The sequence below is a fragment of the Podarcis cretensis genome, assembly GCF_951804945.1.
Source record: "Podarcis cretensis genome assembly, chromosome: 6".
Lineage (NCBI taxonomy): Eukaryota > Metazoa > Chordata > Lepidosauria > Squamata > Lacertidae > Podarcis > Podarcis cretensis.
The window spans coordinates 24,344,319-24,364,464 of record NC_137175.1 but is presented as its reverse complement, the minus strand read 5'-3'; the positions used below and the strand labels follow the sequence as shown (position 1 = coordinate 24,364,464).

Here is a 20,146-nt window from a genome sequence, read left to right as displayed (position 1 = left end):
GCTGTCTGTCTGCCATACTGGCTTGTGATGTCAGTAATTAATGGAGGGCTTCTGCAGGGCCACAGAGTAGCCACCTCTGACTTAGGATATCCTAATGTTGTATAAATGAACCAGGAACTGCTACCTTGTCTTATAAGCATTTATTATGGAGACTGAGAGAAATGCAGAAGGGGACCTTTCTGCACTGCAGGCATGGAGTCAGCTAGAAACTGCTTCTCAGCCTGGTAAGCCATTTTGGGTGTTTCCACTTCAACATGTCGTACTGGCTTCCATGTGGCCATCAAATGTTGTCAGGGATGGTGCGGAGGGAAACCAGTCGAGTTCAATCAGCACAGCAAAGCTGACACAGACAAAACAGCTTGCAGATGTAGTTTCAGTTGGCTTCCTGTGGTGGTGAAGGTAGTAAAAAAGTAAAAGCAGGCCTAAGTTTCTGTTTTGTTTCTTCCAGGGCTTCTAGTAGCTCGAAAGGATAATCAAAATGCTTTGGGCATGTTTTGATGGTGCATCAAGTTTGCAATTCCTTTCTTTATTAAAAACTTAAAATAGTTATTTAGCTGTCAACACAGATAAAAGAATTCAGTTTATCCTCAAATGTCTAATAAAAGTCCATGTAGTAAAACTGCTATCTACATGGCTTTGCCCAGGCCAGCGTCACCTGAACCCATGTCTGTGGGCAAGCATTCTCTTTGAACATGTCGCAAAAGGGTGGCAGTCCTCGATGCTCACCCATATCTCAGTAGAGTTTCTGGAAGGCCTGGTTTTGCTGCCTGCATGCTTCTCTTTTCTCTGTGTTGTCTGTTCCTTGAGCATCGTTGCTGTCCTTGCCTTTACTGTCCTCTCTGAACCTTTTCCCCATCTCTCCTTTTGGCAGGATCGCTGCAGAACAGAGCAGTAGGTTGGCAAAGTATAGAACGCTGCGGTAAAAGGGGGTTGTGCTAGTGACCAGCTCTTCCTAGAAGTAAGGGTCCTTGGATGTTGCCTGTTGCCCAGCCATACTAGCTGCTTCCATTTCATGCTCGTCAGCCGCCTCTACCTGAGCCAAGATAACCTCACCTGAAACCTCTTTCCACCCACCTTGTATGCCTTAGAACCTGGCAAGGGGCAGATTTTTTAAATTAAGTTTCATTTACAAGTTATCATCTCACCATTCAGATTCCTCCTTGATACCTTGGTTGTGTTCCAAGCCTGCGTAAATGTCTTAATGGCCATCTTACACAAGCATCCTTGCTTGTGGACTGAGGAGGCTCAAGTGATCTACTGAATTGCAGATCTGACTTAAACTACCTTTTTAGTATCATACCTGTGTGTTGCATCAGTAACTAGGTCCAGCAGCACAGGATTTCACCTAAAGGTCTGCAGAACAGTCATCCTTGATTCCACCACACACACACAATTGCCCAGTATCCCACATATTGTTTCCCCTTCTACTTTTCCAGTCAGGCAGATACCAGATTTATTTTATTATTTCATTTAAATTTCATGTATTTATATTCCACCTTTCTTCCATCCTGGAGCCCAGGGGGATGTACATGTGGTTCCCAGGCAATCTCCCATCAGGATAGCTGTGGCTCCATCTGCCAGAAGTAAAGTACTTCGCAGAAGTAAAGAATATTCATATTTATTTAGATTGCATACCTGTGGCTTTGAACAGTTGAGACACTTGGAAGCTTGAGTCTGGATTGACCACAAAGTCTCACAAATCCAATATTGTTTTCATGTGGCGGATATGTCCCATCTCTGCCCTGAGATACTATGTGAAATTGGACGGGCTGGCACACTATTTGGTTTTTTCCCCCTCTGCATGTGTGTAACACCTTCATTTCTCATATTTTATCCATTCATTCTGCCTGGTCTGGGAAAAGGAACTTGGAGAGCCTTCTAAGCATATAATAGCTTAGAAGCTGAAAGCTAGGTGCCAAAATACTCACCCTCTTTGCTTAAAAAAAACCCCTCCTCATTCTGTAATCAGAATAAGTTGTACCAGTCAAATAAATAATAATTTTGCTGCTCGGATTTGTTTTTGAAAGAATATGGTATGTTGGCTGGAGGCAGATCAGATAGAAATGATAATGGGTAATAGAACAGAGTGTGAGAACTGTACAGGGCAGTGAAACTTCGAGCACTGAAAGCTGTCTTATAAGTTTCCATGTTTTGACCAGCCCACATATTTCAAAGTTCTTTTTTTAATATAGCAATGAGGGCTAGAAAGGTTTTTCTTTGAGAATGAAAGATTTTTTCAAGATGCCAAATTCAACACCGCTTCTCAGATTCTGTGGTGACACAGGGTGCCAACATGGATGAAATATTTTGAAGCCAATCTACATTGTGGATATAAAACTTAGGAATGTACAGGCCATTTATTCTCCTTTGCTTTATAATGTAAGCAAATATTCTTGTAAATTCTGGGTTTTGCTCCTAAGTCCACATACTGAAAGCACAGGTGCTTAAGAAGTTGTTTCACAGAAGTTGTCCCTTCTTAAGTTTTCAAGAACGTATGGGCCCAAATATGCTACGTGGCCTTAGCTACAATCCTCCATGTATATATTTTGGGGAGGGGTGATGATAATCTCTTGTATTACAAAATTAGGGTTACTATTATCATTCTGTTGAATATACTGTGAAAGCAGCACCCTTCACTTGCCAAAGGAAAGACATGAAGCTACCAGGAGAGAAGTATCCCAATCTTACTGAATACCTAAGAAACCGTGTTGCTTTCAGTATTATGCTCTGGGCCATAGCTAAGAGCAGATATTTGCATGGGTGTTTTTTCTTGCCAGCAACATTTTAATGCATCAGAAATGCATCTATATGTGTGTTATTCCTATTTCCATTGTCCAGGGGCATTGCATGTTGGATTTCAGAATTTAGAGCCTTGCTATCTTAGTAACCCATCACCCTCATCCTTTAGATGCAGGTGTTCTTTATGTACTTTATACTATACCACTTGGGGCTCAGAAAGATAATGGTCAGTTCATATTGATCAGTAAAAACCAGTTTTTGCCTTATTTTGTCCTAATAGTTAAGTTTTAATAACTCAATATTGGCTGCCATTCTGTGCACACTTAGTTGGAATACCCATTAAATACAGAAGGAGCTGACATCTGAATAAGCATCCATAGACTGGGCTATAACAATTTACATGTTTTACCGTAAACACCATTTTAGTGCATGTTTTGTGCATTCTTCAAGCTTTTGGCCATCCCTGAATCAGGCTTCATAATTTTCATTACGATGCTAAATTTATATATTCACTGTGCCAAAAAAGGAGGGCATCTACTTAATACATGGAATTGTTATTCTGCATCTGCATTTTTAATTTTGCAAGTTTTCTGTGTGTCCTTCCAGAACTCACTGATGCAAGAAGAAAAGAAAAACTTGAAAGAAATCCAGTTTGAGCTCCAGAGGGAAGGAGCCGAAGAAGAGTTTAAAATACAGAAAAGAATTGCCTCTAATACGGAAAAGATTTTTGTTGGATTTTTTTGTTTTTGTTTTTTTAAGAAAAAAAAATTCCCCACATTTTGTATTTAACTGACTGTTTAAGTGCTTTGAGTTATGGCATAAACACCTGCCTGCCACCAAGGATTTTAGAAACTGTCAGGCTCCAAGAATTTGTTTTCCTATTGTCTCCTTTATTGAATAAAGAGGATGAGACAAAATGAACTGTAAATTTGTGAGGGGTTTGCAGATGTGCAGCCTGGCTTATGACTTGTGTCTGTACAGGCCACTTGGTTGTTTGGACTCTCCCCACCCACACACCCTCCCCAAGCCACTGGCTGAAATGTGTCCTTTTGAACTCTGATAATGCCTTTTGCTTGCCTGTATGGAGAATAGAGAGTTCTGTGCAAAGGTAAAATACACATTTGTTGCTCCACCTACCACTGATGCACAGCCCTCAGGTTCAAAAAGTTTCCCAGTCCCTGCCCTATTATATCTGGGCACACTTTTTGTGCGTATTTGAAAGAATTCTCCGGATAGCAGCCCTGGCCTTTGCAGTAGTTATGGCAATCTAGATGAAAGTGCTTTTTCTACTTTTTACCACTTTCCTTGCATGTGTGTTCCTTTTTGGTCTCCTAAGCCTTTCCTCCCTGATCATTTCTGATGGTGCAGTTAATTTCCCTTATATTCCAAGGTTTGGCTTTCTGCATTTTCAGAATTATTTTGTTGCACTTCCAACATTGTTTTGGCTGTAGTCATTTGGTTGGTTGATGTTCCCTTTATTTCTAGCAGCAGCACATAGTGCTGGGTAAAAGCTGTCCATGGTCCTGAAATCAGAAGTCAGTCATATGCTTTCCAGTGAACCCCAAGGTCAGTTCCCAATTAATTCATTGGCAGAGGCCCCCATGGCTAATATTTGATACCACACAACTCTGTGCCTTTATGCAGTAATTCTGTATAGGAAAAAAAGAGTTTGGATATATATATGATTGCTATGCATCAGGGGCATTTATTTTCAAACTGAAGTGAGGCTACATATTCAACAGTCAAACTGTAGTAAGCACAGGGAACAGAAGTCCCTCACACTTTGTTTTCCTGATGGCATTCTGGACAGTATTGGTGCACATAGTAATATGTCTGTTTCTTTGTACTGCTTCAGAAGCAGAAAGAAGAGCAGGGTGCTCCGGGAGTGGCACTGACCAGAATGAAGCAGGACAAAGCTTATTTACAGTTCCATTAGCTTGGTTAGGACACTGACAAAATCTTCCAAGTGGTCATCATTGATATCTTGAGACCTGAGGTGGGGAAATAGAAATAAAACAACTTAATGTAATGTAAACCATTTTGTTTGCAGCGGGACAGGATTACGCCATAGGAGCATACAAAGCTCTCAGACTCCCTGCCCATCTTGACCATTATTGACTGGTAACATGTCCTTCCAGGCTTTTGACAGAGTTCTTTTCCATCACTTGCTACCTGATCTTTTGGGCCTAGGAGCTCCTGTTCTTTGGGCATGCAAAGCTCTTGTTCTCCCACTCTCCCTACAACCTCGTGAACTCAAGGGAATCTGTATACTAACCTTTGATTCTGCAACATGGCTCCCAAGAAATTCCTCAGTACCATCTGCTGGTGATAGCGACTGCCCATCAGGATGCTGTCAGACTGCCTCCGGGTCATGAATTCGTGTTCCTCATCCCCCAGGTTGCCTTCCCTGTAATCAGCACGATGTAGATTAGTGGAAGGTCTTGAAGCCCCTGCTTAGTTATGAACTTCAGATTGACCATGAACAAGTTGTTTGACCTGTCTTCAATAACATGTGATTGCCTCATATACACCCACCCAACATAGAGAAAGGGTGAGAACACTTTCAGCTGAAAGATTGGCTGTGATTTAGAATGATTTAAAAGTGCTTTAAGCAAGAAAGAAGGAACCCATGACCATCTGCATATGGTTGGATTCCAACCCCCATCACCCCAGCCAGCATGACCAGTGGTCATGGTTGATGGGAGATGTAGTGCAGCAACATCTAGAAGGCCACAGGTTTTCTGCCCCTGCTTTAAAGTGTAATAAGTGTAGCAGTATCTTCCTCTAATGCAGGAATGGGGATCTTGTAGCCCTCCAGACATAGCTAAACTGCAACTTCCATCATCCCTGATCACTGGTCATGCTGATTTGCAGGGCCAGCCCATCCATAAGGCAAGAAAAGGCGACTGCCTCAGGTGGCAGGATCCACAGGAGCTTCCAAGGCATATATTGCCTGCCGGTGCTTCTAATAGCAACAACAGTGGCATGCTCCCTTGTTGACCGGATCTCAATGCTGCCTCTACAGTGGCCTCTTGGTAAATCAGAGGTGCTGCTGGTTTCCTCTCACCCTTGTTCCCAATATAGATCTTCACTCACCCCTTCTTCCTTGGTGGGGGTGCCATTTTGTAGTTCACCTCAGGTGCCAAAATGTCTTGGGCTGGCTCTGCTTATTTGGATAGATGGGGCTTGGACTCCAGCAACAGCTGAAAGGCCACTTGCACTACTGGCTTGTGAAGGAATAATACACTCAGGTCCCGCTATGCAAATGCTCATTATAAGAAAAGGAATTAGTACCCAAACCTCACTATACACACTGAATATTAAGATATCCAAACAGCTGGACCTGTGTGTAGTACTGTAAACAAATAAGCAGCCTCAAACAAGCCTTGCTTTTGTGTTTTGCTAGTCGTCAGCAGCTGTTTCGCCAAAAACTTAGGTGGGTGGGAGGGAGGGAGATGGGGAAAAATTAAATCATTTTTTCCCTTGTTTCTTTGCCTTTTGGAATGTTTCAGAGTTTTCCTAGGTTTTTTCATCATTTTGGGGCCAAATTTCCATTGTCAAGAACACATCAGAAATTTTCCCATAGGAATCAATGGAAATTGCCAACTCATTATACAAGCACTCACATAATGAACAATTTCCTGAGAAGGCATTGTGTTCAGTTAGTGGGACCCGTGTGTACTTTCCAGTTAATATCTTTGGGGCATATTGGGAATTTACTATCTGCAGGAGACAAATCAAGAATAAAAGCCATTAGCAATTGGCACTGAATGTTCATGTGTGTTAAAAATCACTCGGAGGACTTACATCTTAAGTTCTATGCTTATGCTATTGGCTACGCTGCCAGATTTTTGTAAATGTACAGGAGATTCCCTCCAGTGCAGGGCTGAATGTGGCTCAAAATATAATGGGCGTATTACTATAAGAATGAATCTGCCTTGTTGTTGCCAATTGTGTTGCCAGGACATGTCTAGGCAGGAGCTTTTCAATCACAGGTTCTGTGCCTAATCGAAACACACACAGCTTGCACCCTATGCCTTATATGTAGCAGACTGCTACAACTAAAGTAATATGTAATAAAGTTCCACTTACCCAAGTCTTTTCCCAACGATGCCTTGCAATAACTTCTGGGCTGACATCTTACCCCGAACTTTGCGGTAACTATCAGTAAATATTGCATCTGCATGGCGCTGCATCCTAACAAAACACAGACATTTTGTTTATCCGCGCCTACCTGGGACAACATGCAAATGATGGCTTCCTCCCTTTACTTGGATGGCAAGAGCAGTTTCACATATATCGTCCCTGAGAACAGGAAGCTTCCCATGCTATTAAAGTGGATTAAGAACTACTCCTGTTGGAGCTATGTGCTTCTTGGCACTGGCAGGTTGCTTGAAGGAACTGGGGGTGCAGCACAAAGTGTACTGTGTGAGACAGTGAGAAACAGCACATAGGTTATGAATGAGGGCACAGATTTACTGGTTGCAGCTCCCACTCTTTGAAATGGCACAGGCACATAATACTCTTTCTGCATTTGTAAGAAATCAATCTTTTAGTGTGGCATCACACAAAATTTGGAAGTACTTTCCTATAGACATCAGGCTGGTGCCTTGACTGTACTATTTCATGCCTGCAAAAAATGGTTTTGTTTAGCCAAGTCTATCCAAACATGCACAATATTGACACATGTTTTAATTGGGTTTTTTAGCTTATTTATTTCAAAGTGTTTTTTAGGTTTTAAATTGTTTTTAACTTCATTGGTTTATTCTTTTTGTAAACAGCTTTGAGGGGTGTGTTTGTCTGTTTACAATCAAGATGTATATACATTTTAAGAAATAAATAAACAGGGCAGGTTCTTTTCACTGAGCAGTCCATCCGCTGACCTATATCACCCTCCTGAGTGCTGAGGTTAGGCAAATTTATTTTGTAGAGCATTCATGTTCGGAGACAGTATACCAGTATATACCATTTTCTAGGGAGCAACAGCTTCGGGGAGGTTGTCATATCCATGTCCTGCTTGTGAGCTTGCCAGAAGCAGAGTGACCACTGCCTGAAATGGGAATGCTGGACTAGATGGGCCTTTTCAATCCAGCAGGGGGGTCTTATATTCTAATTTGCCACTTTTGACTACTGGACGTGGGGTGCTGATATACCCACCTTTTCTCAGCAGGGTCGGTGAGGAAGTTCTCCTCCTGCTCCTCTACTGAGAGGTTGTGGCTTTGCACAGGACCACTTTCTTGCAGTTGAAAGCTCACTGCCTTGCCAGAAATGGGGAGTGGACTATATCTGAAACACATCAAGAGAAAGCAGAAGTAATGGTGAAAAAAAACCAAACTGCAATACGCATGTTTCTGATGGCATGGTATATGGAGATGAGAATTGGCAGACAATGGTGGAAGAAGCAAAAAACAACAACCCAGCTATGCATCTTGTTGCACCAGGCAGAGACATTTCTTGATATACAAGCTGGTAAGGCTTGTGATACAAATGAAGGCAGCAGTTAAATTGTGGACTGCTGGGCTAGATGAACAAAGACAGCTAGCTCCCTGTGTTCTTAAATGTTTGTAGGGTAGCATATGTATAGCCCTAATCACAGGGAAAAACCTCTGTTTCAGGAATTATATTGGTGGTGTAAGAAAAAACCCAGGCCTTTTTCGAAAATGCAGTGACCACCAAATTCTGATGGCCTGTAATCTTTGAGAAAGATGGAGAGTAGATTTGTTACGAGCTGCTTTTCAACTATTCTTCACCTGCCCTTTTAGATAGATAGGGCCACTAACTGAATGACAAAGGTCAAGTCAAACCCTATGTTTTCGATAGGCAGGAAGGTGAGAGAGAAGATGCGCACCTGAGTGCTGGGTAGAGAGGAGACGAGAGGGAACACATGATGAAATGGAGGAAGAGAAGGAGAACAGCCCTGTCCAGCATTCTTCACTCTTCTGGGGCAATCTGCAAAGATATAGAGGGAGGGAGGGAGAGAGAGAGAACACTTGGCTTCATTAGAGTAGCATAAGTAGCCTCATGGCAGAATTTTAGTCATAGCCGCTATGCAGTCATTTTTTCCCCTGGTAAATAAAGTGGGAATAGTGCTTTAGGCTATGTACTCACAAAATCTTAAAAGCATGTTCTTTCCATCAAATAATGCTGGGCACCATAGTTTGCCTCTCACAGAGTTACTACTCCAAGCAACCCTTAAAAAATGACAGTGCCCAAAATTCTGTGAAGGGAAATGCGCTCTAAATGTGTTTTAAAGTTATTGTGTGTGTATGCAGCCTTAGTTTGGAGTAAATGACCTAAAGGACAGTTGCTGAGCACCGATATTCAGTCTTCCAACCCTTGTGTGACGAAGGGAGTGGGAAGAATCAAAGCCCCATTGTGGAGCCTCTTGTAGCCTCTTGTAGTAAAATACAGTACAAGTTCCAAAAGGATGCCTGTTTCAGAAATATGTTGATACAAATGGGACCTGCAGCAGGATGCCGCTGTATTGACCCTACAACAATCAGTGTGGGCACTGAGTATGCTCAGTACCCTTGAATTGTTTTGCAATATTTCACTGCCTTAGGCTCGCCCCCCCCCCAAAAAAAAGTGTTTTATATTTCTGCAAACTTGGCTGATACCTCCCTTTTGTAAGTGGTGGTGGCTGTTTTGACTACATAAGCACTTACAACCAGAACATAAGAGATAGAGGGAGTTGCTGCCACACAAACACAAAAGCATACAGAGCTATTATTTCTCAGTATAGCTGAAAAGCTGCAGACAGGTGCAGCCTCAAGCTGGATCTCTTTTCTACTGTTCTGGAACTGCCGTCGCTTCAACTGAGCTAGCTTTCAATAGTAGAGAGGAATAGAAAGGGCAAGAGAGTCCATTTTCAAAATGACTCTTTGCGCCTTTGATCTACAACCCTGTGTAGTCTGGAAACATCCAACTCGGATGCTTCCAATAGATAAGTGACTCAGGGGAAGCAGCCTCACACAATAAAACCATTGTGAGCATTTCAGGGGATGTAACATTTAGATTTTCAGGGCTGTACGGCTGAACTCCTAATAGACTTCTGTTTCTTTCCATCCCGGTTATTTCCCTTCATCGACATCCCCTGTTCAAAAATTATGGTCGCATTAATCTTCCTGTGAATGGGTTGGGAGCACCTAATTTTGTACCGGTGAACTTAAGATGGCAGGACCCAATCTGTGCATAAGGTGCCATGAAAACTCTTAAGTTTTCAGAAGTAGCAGTAGAAACAGTAACAACACTTTTATTCATCACCATTACTCATCTGTTGGAGGGCAAGGTTTGAGTCTAAGCATCCTGATGTTTCAGAAGGTAAAATAAAGGATTTCAATCTCTCTCTCCCTAAGTGAATGGGGCTGAGTTGACAGCCCAACAAGATGTCATTTGAGAAACCGAAGATGCTATGGTAGCTTAAATCCTCTTTCAAAACAAAAGTCTTTAATCCTGAAACACAAATTTATTCCTGTTCATTTGTTAGCACTTCTGGAATTGGTGTGAGCCCTAGCAGAATCTAGTTGTAGAGATAATAACGAAATGGTAGGCAGAGGCAGACAAGCAGATAAACTGCTGTTGACTATGGCATGGATTTTACTAAATCAGTATGGTAAGCAATGCAAGCATTGTGAGATTAAGATATGTAAGGCATTCCTTTAGCCTTGTAGTATTTTCAGGGTTAAAAAAAAATATGCTGTGCATGTTAGATGAAGACTGCAGTCCTAGACATACTTTCTTGCCAGGAAATCTATTTGAAATCAGTGGAGTTTGCTTCTGAGTAAACTTTGGCTAAGACCTGGCACACACCATCATAACACTTCATACACAAAATAGCTGCCTAAGAATGAAATAAATTCCAAAGGCATAGTTAAAAACATTTTTTAAAAAGTTTAGCTGCCACATTTTTGCCTACATTTCAAAAGTTTACCCTATTGAAAGTTTTTTTGCAGTAAAATGCCATCTCCTCTTGTGCCTTCTATCTCTAATAAACCAGACATCTCTGCAACTCACTTTTCTTTTTGTCCATAAGCAAATGGGTAGCTAGAACAATATTACTTACCCACTTACTTTCCAGAGACAAAGAATTACAACTAAAATGTAAATGGCAGCTTTAAACAGCAGGTTTCTTTTCTTCCTTTTTTACCAGCACTTAATAAATTCCAACTCATATCCAGAGTACCTGTCTAGTATACGTCCAGATTGCTTTTGCAAATCTTCTGAAATATCCTAGAATTATTTGCGTAGTTGGAGTCCAGTTATGAATATTAAATTCTGTAATTTACAACCCAATCCTATGCATGTTTGCTTTAAAAAACATGCTGTTGAGTACAGTGAGATTTGTTCCTAAGAATGCATGCGCAAGACTGCAATCTTAATCAATATACAAGGCATCCTGCAGACAGGAATAGTTAATTCACTTTTCCACCATGAAGCATCTATTCATTAACAAAGTGTTAACTTACAGCTCCCTTCAGGAAAATGGTCCTCTCAAGTCTGCAACCTTGTTCTTGGCCTTCTTGCTTGCCTGACAATACTTCCGATTCTTGCTGTGTCCCAAGAAATAGAGAAAATCCTATCCAGCTTTTTCTAACCAGAGTGGCGAGTCTCTAGCTGTTGTGGGTATTGCCGCACTCTCTTTTATATATTCACTCCCTCATCAAACCTGCAAGCTCCTGAACGTCAGAGAATCAATTACCTTCCAGTCACTCAAATAGCTGTGTTTAGCATCCTAACTGGGCTTACTAAAAGACAAATTTGCTTTATTAGATAAGCTTTGCATTTCTTTAAAATGAACATTTCAATCTGAATGCCAACTAGGATGACTGTTGACAGGTCACCCAAAGAAGGAAAAAGGAGGGTGCAGATTTGCATAAAAAGCACAAATCCAGAAATAGTTACTGTACTTTAAAGAGAAAAAAACAATGTGGTGGGAAAGACTTCAAACTGAAGAGCTGTCAGGACCGTCCTCTAACCGAGGACTGTCCTCTCTAAAGTAGGACACATGGCCACCTTAAGATCAACAATGAGCAAGAGTTAACCATTAATATTACTTCCTGTCTCTCTTGTTAAAAGATTCATGAAATATTATTATTTCTTCTTTATCAGCATTGCTATCTTCTTATTCATTTTTCACATTTATACACCGTGTTTCCTTCCCTGGGTCTCAAGGTGGTGTACAGAGTTCTCCCCTCCACATTTTCCCCTCTCAACAACCCTGTGAGGTAGGTCAGGCTGAGAGATAGTAACTGGCCCAAGGTCACTGTAGTGAAGTTAGGAGATTTTTGTTAGTCAAACTTTGGTCAAGCTGAAGGAAGCATTGTGGGGGAACCAAAGGCCAAAGGATTTATGGGAAATGTGTCCTTGTTGCTTTAAACTGTAGACTGACTGACTCTGGGAGTGTGAATACTTATCTCATGCATCTGCAGAAAGGAAAACTTCTAGTTGATTAGTGGTGATTTAACACCTGGTTTGATTAGTGGTGATTTAACACCTAGGGATGTGGGTGGCGCTGTGGGTTAAACCACAGAGCCTAGGACTTGCCGATCAGTAGGTCGGCCGTTCGGCCAATAAAACGAGATGAGCGCCGCAACCCCCGAGTCGGCCACGACTGGACCTAATTGTCAGGGGTCCCTTTACCCTTTACCTTAACACCTGGTTACTAAGTGCCGTCCCTGTGTGAACAAGGGCTATCAAGCCTCATTACAGGAGAAAGGAGGGTCTGCTGTGTCTCTGAAAAGTTTGGGAGGAACCTTTTGATCCCAAGGTCTTGACAACAAACAAGCTTCAGCTGTCACCCGCTGAATTATTACCCAGCTCAGGACCATTGGTAAATTTTGGATTAATCAGATATTCTGATTGGCCTTGGGGTTCCAATTATGCATGGGGTTTTAAAGGATAAAAACCTTAGGAAAGGAGCCTGCAAGCGTGCAGTGCATCCACCCTTCTGTCAGGCTTACCGCCATGCTGACAGTCGTCTTGCTACATTCATATGCATGTTCTTTGTGATGAAGAATTCTTATTGTCTTCCTGAGATGCGGATTCAGCCGAGAACTTTACGAACTGCTCTAACTTTTCTTGTGTTCTGTTTTTTTTGTAAGTACGTTTAGCTAGCGATGCTTTACAATGTTATTTTCCTGTCTGAACCATATAAGAAATGTGCCTACTTTTAAGTATGTTTAATCTTGTTTTTTAAATAAATTTTTAAAAAAGGTTTTTCCTATCTTGTTCTGTGTGACTTTCTGGGGAAAATCTGAATCCAAAGTCTGAGCACTTAGCCTCCTACTGAACCTGTGAATTCCTGCCTGTAATTTGTGGAACCTGTTGAATTTCTGCCTGCATTTTGTGGAAGCAATTGCAGGGTGGAGCAGCCAGCAACAAGGAAGGGTAACCTTCTCCCTTGGGTTAACCTTCTGGGCTATCCCCGGACAAGGGAGTGGTGGCAGCAACTATCCCTTTTGTTGTGTTTTGTCCTGAAAAGCAAATGCTGTGGCACCACCTTCCCTCTCTGAAATGGGTCCCGATGGATTGTAGGATGGGTGAAGAAGGTGGGTGTGCCGCAACATTACTACAGTCACCCACTGAGTTTTATTGTTGAGTTGGAATTTGAACCCCGGTCTCCCAGGTCATAGTTCAACACTCAACCTGTTACACCACACTGGTTCTCCTTTATTTATTGATTTTTCCCCCCCTGTTGCCTGCTGGCATTAGCTGAGTATTTTACACTTTGGTCCTTTGCAAACACCAGCAGCCGTATGCCAGGCAAATAATGCATCTAAAGTTCCTCACTGGGGACAAACCCACAGATAAAACAAAGCTCATGCTCAATAGGTCATACTTAAGAACCAGCAAGGTTTCAACACTGTCAGACAACCCAATACATGTCTTCAGGAGGTTGCAATCAAATGTGCTGGTTTGCGCCATGTTCAGACAGTGCCCAGCAGCACCATAGTAACAAATGAGATTGCCTACACTATTGAGTTGCAGCAAGATGTTCAGATCTCTAGATTCAGATCTGAAGGAGCATCTCCACCCCATTGTTCTACCCGGACACTTTGGTCCAGCGCCGAGGACCTTCTGGCGGTTCCCTCACTGCGAGAAGCCAAGTTACAGGGAACCAGGCAGAGGGCCTTCTCAGTAGTGGCATCCGCCCTGTGGAACGCAATCCCACCAGATGTCAAAGAGAACAACAACTACCAGACTTTTAGAAGACATCTGAAGGCAGCCCTCTTTAGGGAAGCTTTTAATGTTTGATGCGTTACTGTATTTTAATATTTTGTTGGAAGCCACCCAGAGTGGCTGGGGCAGGGTATAAAGCCAGATGGGTGGGGTATAAATAATAAATTACAGTGGTACCTCGGGTTACATACACTTCAGGTTACAGACTCCGCTAACCCAGAAATAGTACCTCGGGTTAAGAACTTTGCTTCAGGATGAGAACAGAAGTTGTGTGGCGGCAGCGGGAGGCCCCTTTAGCTAAAGTGGTGCTTCAGATTAAGAACCGTTTCAGTTTAAGAACGGACCTCCGGAACAAATTAAATACGTAAGCAGAGGTACCACTGCATCATCATCATCATCATCGTTGTTGTTGTTAATTGCCCTGCCTCAGAGCTTTTTCGGTTTATACTAACTGCTTACATCAAGCCAAGCCAGTGCATGGCTTAGTGTTGGTAGCATGTGATTCAATCAGAATCTAATCATGCCTTTCAGTGTTCACTCTTTGCAGCCTAAACTCATGTGAATTGTTCCATTATACTACTACACACTGACCAGATGCTTGGAAGCTGTGGCTGGATGGTTTCGTGGGAGCCGATTGAAACTAAATCCTTCAAAGACAGAGGTCCTATGGCTAGGTCGGGATGGCATGGGGATGAGGGACCAACTCCCTTCTCTTGCGGGGGCCCAATTAGTGCCATTGACTTCCGTTAAGAGTTTGGGTGTAATCCTTGACGCCTCCCTTTCCATGGAGTCGCAGGTTACAGCAACAGCCAAGGCGACATTTTTCCACCTTCGCCGCATCAAGCAGTTGGTCCCTTACCTTTCCCGCCCTGACTTGGCCACAGTGATTCATGCAACGGTCATCTCCAGGCTTGACTACTGTAATTCACTCTACGCGGGGCTGCCCTTGAAGCTGTCCCAGAAACTCCAGCGGGTGCAGAATGCTGCAGCGAGGCTCCTCACGGGGTCTCTGCCATGGGAGCATATTCACCCAGTGCTTTTCAAGCTGCACTGGCTCCCGGTGGAGTACAGGGTCAGATTTAAGGTGCTGCTTTTGACCTTTAAAGCCCTTCACGGCCTAGGACCCTCGTACCTACGGGACCACCTCTCCTGGTATGCCCCACGGAGAGCCTCAAGATCCATAAATAACAACACCCTAGTGGTCCTGGGCCCTAAGGAAGTTAGATTGGCTTCGACCAGAGCCAGGGCCTTTTCAACTCTGGCTCCGGCCTGGTGGAACGGTCTGCCTCATGAGACCAGGGCCCTGCAGGATCTGATTTCTTTCCGCAGGGCCTGTAAGACAGAGTTGTTCCGCCTGGCCTTTGGCTTGGAGCCAATTTGATTCCCTCCCTCCCTCCCTCTCTCTTTTTTTTTTTTTCTTTTCCTTCTCCTGCGATGAGGCTACATTTTAATATTTTAATGTTCCATTATTTTAATGTTGTATTTTATTTTTGTTTTTAAGTTTGTAATCATTCATCTTGTTTTTATTATTGCTTGTAAGCCGCTCTGAGCCCGGCCTTGGCTGGGGAGGGCGGGGTATAAATAAAAAATTATTATTATTATTATTACTTTCTGCACCTGGCTTAGCCGTTAGACCAGCCTTCCCCAACCTGGTGCTCTCCAAATGTTTTGGGCTAGAACTCCCATCATCTTTGACCATTGGCCATGCCGGCTAGGGTTGATGGGAATTGTAGCCCAAAACATCTGGAATGCACTAGGTTGAGAGAGGCTGTTAGACCTCGGTTGCTAGAGCTACCCCAATTTACACCACGAACAGCATTTCACCCAGGGGGCTAAGCAGACAGCAAAACATCAACCAGCCAGTAACACAGAACAGAATCCAGGAAAACACCTTGTAATTCTCAGATATTGATTTTCTCATAGACTTGATGCCTTCATTCTCCTGCATTTTTTTAAAAAAATGCTTTAAAGAGTTTTTTTTTTAAATCCTGTTAGCTCCTCTTGCACCTATACACTCCAATAAGCCAATCTGGACATAAAATGCTGGTCGATAATACTTTGCTTCAATCCAGAAGGCTAGCAATATTTTCAGCTCCTCACTTCTTATCTCCAAGCAGCAGCTACAACGAAATCCCCAAATCTCTTCTCAGCTGGAGTTTCCCCCGTCTTCAGCATTCATTCCACATTATCATCTAGTATCCTAGCTTATGCTATTAAAGACTCTTATCATTTATTGTGGTCCTCCTTAACATAGGCAAATAGATTAAAATGGAAATCATATACTCCACAATGTACACATGGTTAAAATATAGACCTTCATGATTTTTACAAGAATGAATTAGGATACATCCAAAACATTCAATTTATTGTAATAGGTTTTAATGAAGAAACTTGCATTTATTTTTCTTTTTATCTTGTGAACCACTCTGAGATCATCCGAAAAACGGCAGTATATAAATTTAATATAACAACAACAATTTCTGAATCCTGATTTTACCCTCTACAACCCTTTGTGCATGGTAATAAGATAGGAAATTCATTGAATGTTGAATGTGTTATTAAGGTTTGTTTGTTTGTTTGTTTGTTTGTTTGTTTGTTTGTTTTCCTATCCTTAGGTCATCTAACTGATTGGCTCTTTGTGTGTGTTTATGAAATTATTCTGAAGATATGGAATTCAATAAATGTTGAGTGTTTAGTTTTGTTGTTGTTGTTTTGTCCTAGCCTTATGTCATTGAGTATCCCACTGACCATTTTCACTGGTGATTCCATTCCACTGGAGATAATCTGCAAATTTTGGTGGTCATAGCAGCCAGCCTGTCAGCACTAGTAAAAGCCAGGTAGTCAGAGACACACCTGATTTCCGCTTAAATCCAAGGCTGTGGCTATTGGAGAATCAAGACCAGGCTTCTTCAACCTCAGCCCTCCAGATATTTTGAGACTACAATTCCCATCATCCCTAACCACTGGTCCTGCTAGCTAGGGATCATGGGAGTTGTAGGCCAAAAACATCAGGAGGACCAAGGTTGAGGAAGCCTGATCAAGACCCTCTTGGGGTGTTATTGCTGTGAAACTCTCCATCACAGATTCAGGTTGTATATATGTGTAAATAAACTAGTATATCATAAAGACACCACAGTCTCTGCTGTGCCTCATTCCAAAGGAAACACGGACTGTGGGAAAGTGCCTGGAACTCCAGGAATCTTACACCGCTCAGAGACTGGGGTGGCATGCAACAATGTTACCGTATTTAAGCAGCTCCTGGCTGCTTCTCCTAGCCATTGGCACTACTGGAACTGGCCCTTTAATGTTTTCTGTACTGCTTTTGGCCCAAACCCATATACTCTATAGCTATACCCACTCCACTGTTTGTCCTTTTCCTCAGTTTTATCAATCCAATTAGTAAACATGTGCTTTTGCACACACAAATGGAAACTGCAATTAACATTTAAAAATTCATCACCCACATCCTGCCTCTTGGTGGGGGTGGGGTGGGGAACTAGAAGTGCAGTAGAGGATGAAAAAGTTGGAACTTTTATTTTAAAATGACTCTCCTAATGGGGGAAAAAATAGCAGCATATGCGCTGTCATTTCAATAAGGTTTGTGGAACAAAGAGCTGGTCTTAAGTTGCTTTCTAGTTTGAAACAATATCTAAGATTGTTTTTCTCTTGCTCATTTCAAAGCTCAGTGGGGTCTGCTGGAAAAAAGGAAATGCAAACATGGTCAGCTGAAGGAATTTTGCAAAAAAAACAATTATTGGTGTTTGTGTTTTGAGTGGTGTGGAGAGAGCCTGGAGTATGGAAAGTGAAGGGAAGCAAAGTGGGTTAAAGTGAGCATAAAATGGCAGTTGGGGTGGAAATGGTGCTAACTGACACCATTAGCTGGATGGAACAGGTCTAGGATATTACTAGGCTTAATCACAACCATCCTAGACTTCAGCTTGCTGTGAATTCACTGATCCTCAAATACTCTCCCACATTTAAACTATTTGAACACATATCTTAGTATGCTACACTTGCATGGTGTTTTTAAGAGTGAATGATACCAATTCAGGATAAAATGTCTAGTATGGAAGCAGATCGGATTAGCCTGAGTGAGGATGACACACTCAACTCTTACTCAGTACAGTGGTACCTCGGGTTAAAAACTTAATTCATTCCAGAGGTCCGTTCTTAACCTGAAACTGTTCTTAACCTGAAGCACCACTTTAGCTAATGGGGCCTCCTGCTGCTGCCGCGCCGCCAGAGCCCAATTTCTGTTCTTATCCTGAAGCAAAGTTCTTAACCTGAAGCACTATTTCTGGGTTAGCGGAGTGTGTAACCTGAAGCATATGTAACCTAAGGTACCACTGTACTATAATATTTTGCATTTTATTTTGTAGGGTAGTTAAATTGTTGTTTTGAATCTTGTCACCTGCCACACATCTCTTTCCTGGCATGGATTGGAAATATAAATGAATGAAACCAGCAAAGGTTTATAGTACTTTAAACACTAACAAAGTGATTTCAGCATAAGCTTTCATGGACCAGAGACCACTTTCTCAAATGAAGAAAGAAAGAAAAAACCAGTGAGCATTTTCTGAAATCTGAAGACCACCACTACTCACCAGCAGATGTCACTGTTTAACAGTTTGTTGGTATTCCAGTTGTATCACTATTGCTTTACATTTTGCCAATATGTGGCTGAGACAAATGTTGTCACCTTGTTTTTTAGCAATATTTCAAAGTGGCTGTGGGATAGCTGGACCTTCCCAGGAATTTGCATTAGGCACCACATAGCACCAGCGGCAGACTTCAACCCCTGATGCCGCCAGCCTCTTCCCTTTGGCATCCTGTTTCTTCCAGCTGCTCACGGAGAAGTCCTTTTGCAGCAAGGTGATGCCAAGTAATGCTTGCTGCCCCTCTCCCAAACAATTTTCAAAATGGCCCGGTGCACTTCTTGCTAGCTTCCACCACTATTAACATATTGCAATACAACACACACACACACACACACACACACACACATATATATATATATATATATATATGGGGAAGTGCTCGCACATGGTCTATACGCCACCCTGCCTGCTTGTGCATTGACGCAGCTGTGATAAATCTCGAATCTGTGATAAATCTGTGATAAATCTGGATAGGGGCATGTCGCAGGTACAAAAGCATCACCTGACAAATATAGAAAATGGCTGGCTCCTGACTTGATTTCAAGGTCAGCTTTGCAGGGGGGCATCCCGCTTTCCTACGTGGGTCGGTTCCTGTTTCCAGGACAAGTGATTCCCCACCCTCCCCCAATCTTTGCACTTCTAGGTTCGCTAATTGATCGGTTTGTAGATTTAAAACATTTGCACATAGCTAGGTCTAGATTTCGGGGCAGTGCACCCCCAGCGCAAAAGCAGCCTCTGCCCATTAGGTTTGACGGCTAAACAGCTTCAGGTCAAGGGAAAGCATCAGGCGCTGCAGTTCCCGAAAGTTGCACTCTGCACCAGCTCAGAAGCTCTTGGCCTAAGGAGCTAGCATTTTCCCAGTCGAGAAGCGAGCCTGAACCGTGGGACGGGAGGCGCGGCCTCCTTGGCAACGCCTCGCCCGCGGCGGTTGCTAGGGTCGCTGGAACAGGAAGCGCTTCCTAGCGAGATCAGAAGCACTTCCGGGGGCAGAGGCTGGGCGGCAGGTAAGGGTTACGCTTTGGTGGGGCAGAAGGAGTGGGGCGAGGCGCCTTAGGGGGCGCCTAGGAGAGCTTTGTACGGGAATGGGGGGGGGGCGGGGGGAGGTTTCCAGCTCCACGCCTGCGATGAAAGGGGGTGGGGGAGAAAAGAAAAGCTCTTCTGTTTTTAGGCGATGCATGCAGCTTGGTGCAAACCGTGCACCCAAGCTGCGCTTGCATTAAATCAACCTCAGGTGTCATAGAATGGACCCTGAGGATCATCTAGTCAGTGCAACCCTCTGCAATGCAGGAAATTGCAATTTTCCCATACAGGGATCGAACGAACCTGCACCCTTGGCGTTACCAGAACCATGCTCTAACCCACTGAGCTGCTATTATTATTATTATTATTATTATTATTATTATTATTCTAACCCACTGACCTATATTATTATTAATAATAATTTATTTCCATCCCTACCTCTTTCTCTTTCCTAACTGCCTTTAAAGTGCCGCTTTCCCTGTCCACAGAATAACTAGCAATTAGTTTGGTTCTTTCACAGAGGCTGAAAGAGGGGAAGTAACTTCCCAGAT

At 42.8% G+C, this 20,146-nt stretch overlaps 2 protein-coding genes across 7 annotated transcripts in view; one reads left to right on the top strand and one right to left on the bottom strand.

Annotated features, from left to right (window-relative positions):
- RPN2 (ribophorin II) overlaps positions 1-3,660 on the top strand; it is a 29,574-nt gene extending 25,914 nt beyond the window's left edge. The window contains exons 17-18 of one of the 2 annotated variants that reach the window (XM_079979268.1): positions 872-958; positions 3,346-3,660. In XM_079979268.1, coding sequence (XP_079835394.1) covers positions 872-923 — 52 coding nt within the window. In that variant the 3' untranslated portion in view covers positions 924-958; positions 3,346-3,660. The remainder of the gene's footprint in view (positions 1-871; positions 959-3,345) is intronic. The other variant, XM_079979269.1, reaches the window with a different exon arrangement.
- A 759-nt stretch (positions 3,661-4,419) lies between these two features.
- Positions 4,420-20,146, bottom strand: part of GHRH (growth hormone releasing hormone) — a 32,751-nt gene continuing 17,024 nt past the window's right edge. The window contains exons 1-7 of one of the 5 annotated variants that reach the window (XM_079980088.1): positions 18,522-18,907; positions 11,205-11,483; positions 8,588-8,688; positions 7,897-8,025; positions 6,832-6,936; positions 5,015-5,146; positions 4,420-4,730 (exon numbers count right to left, since the gene is read on the bottom strand). In XM_079980088.1, the coding sequence (XP_079836214.1) occupies positions 4,661-4,730; positions 5,015-5,146; positions 6,832-6,936; positions 7,897-8,025; positions 8,588-8,667 (516 nt within the window). In that variant the 5' untranslated portion in view covers positions 8,668-8,688; positions 11,205-11,483; positions 18,522-18,907 and the 3' untranslated portion in view covers positions 4,420-4,660. Of the gene's footprint in view, positions 4,731-5,014; positions 5,147-6,831; positions 6,937-7,896; positions 8,026-8,587; positions 8,689-11,204; positions 11,988-13,310; positions 14,018-18,521; positions 18,908-20,146 lie in introns of those variants that run through there. The other 4 variants (XM_079980089.1, XM_079980087.1, XM_079980090.1 and 1 more) reach the window with 4 other exon arrangements.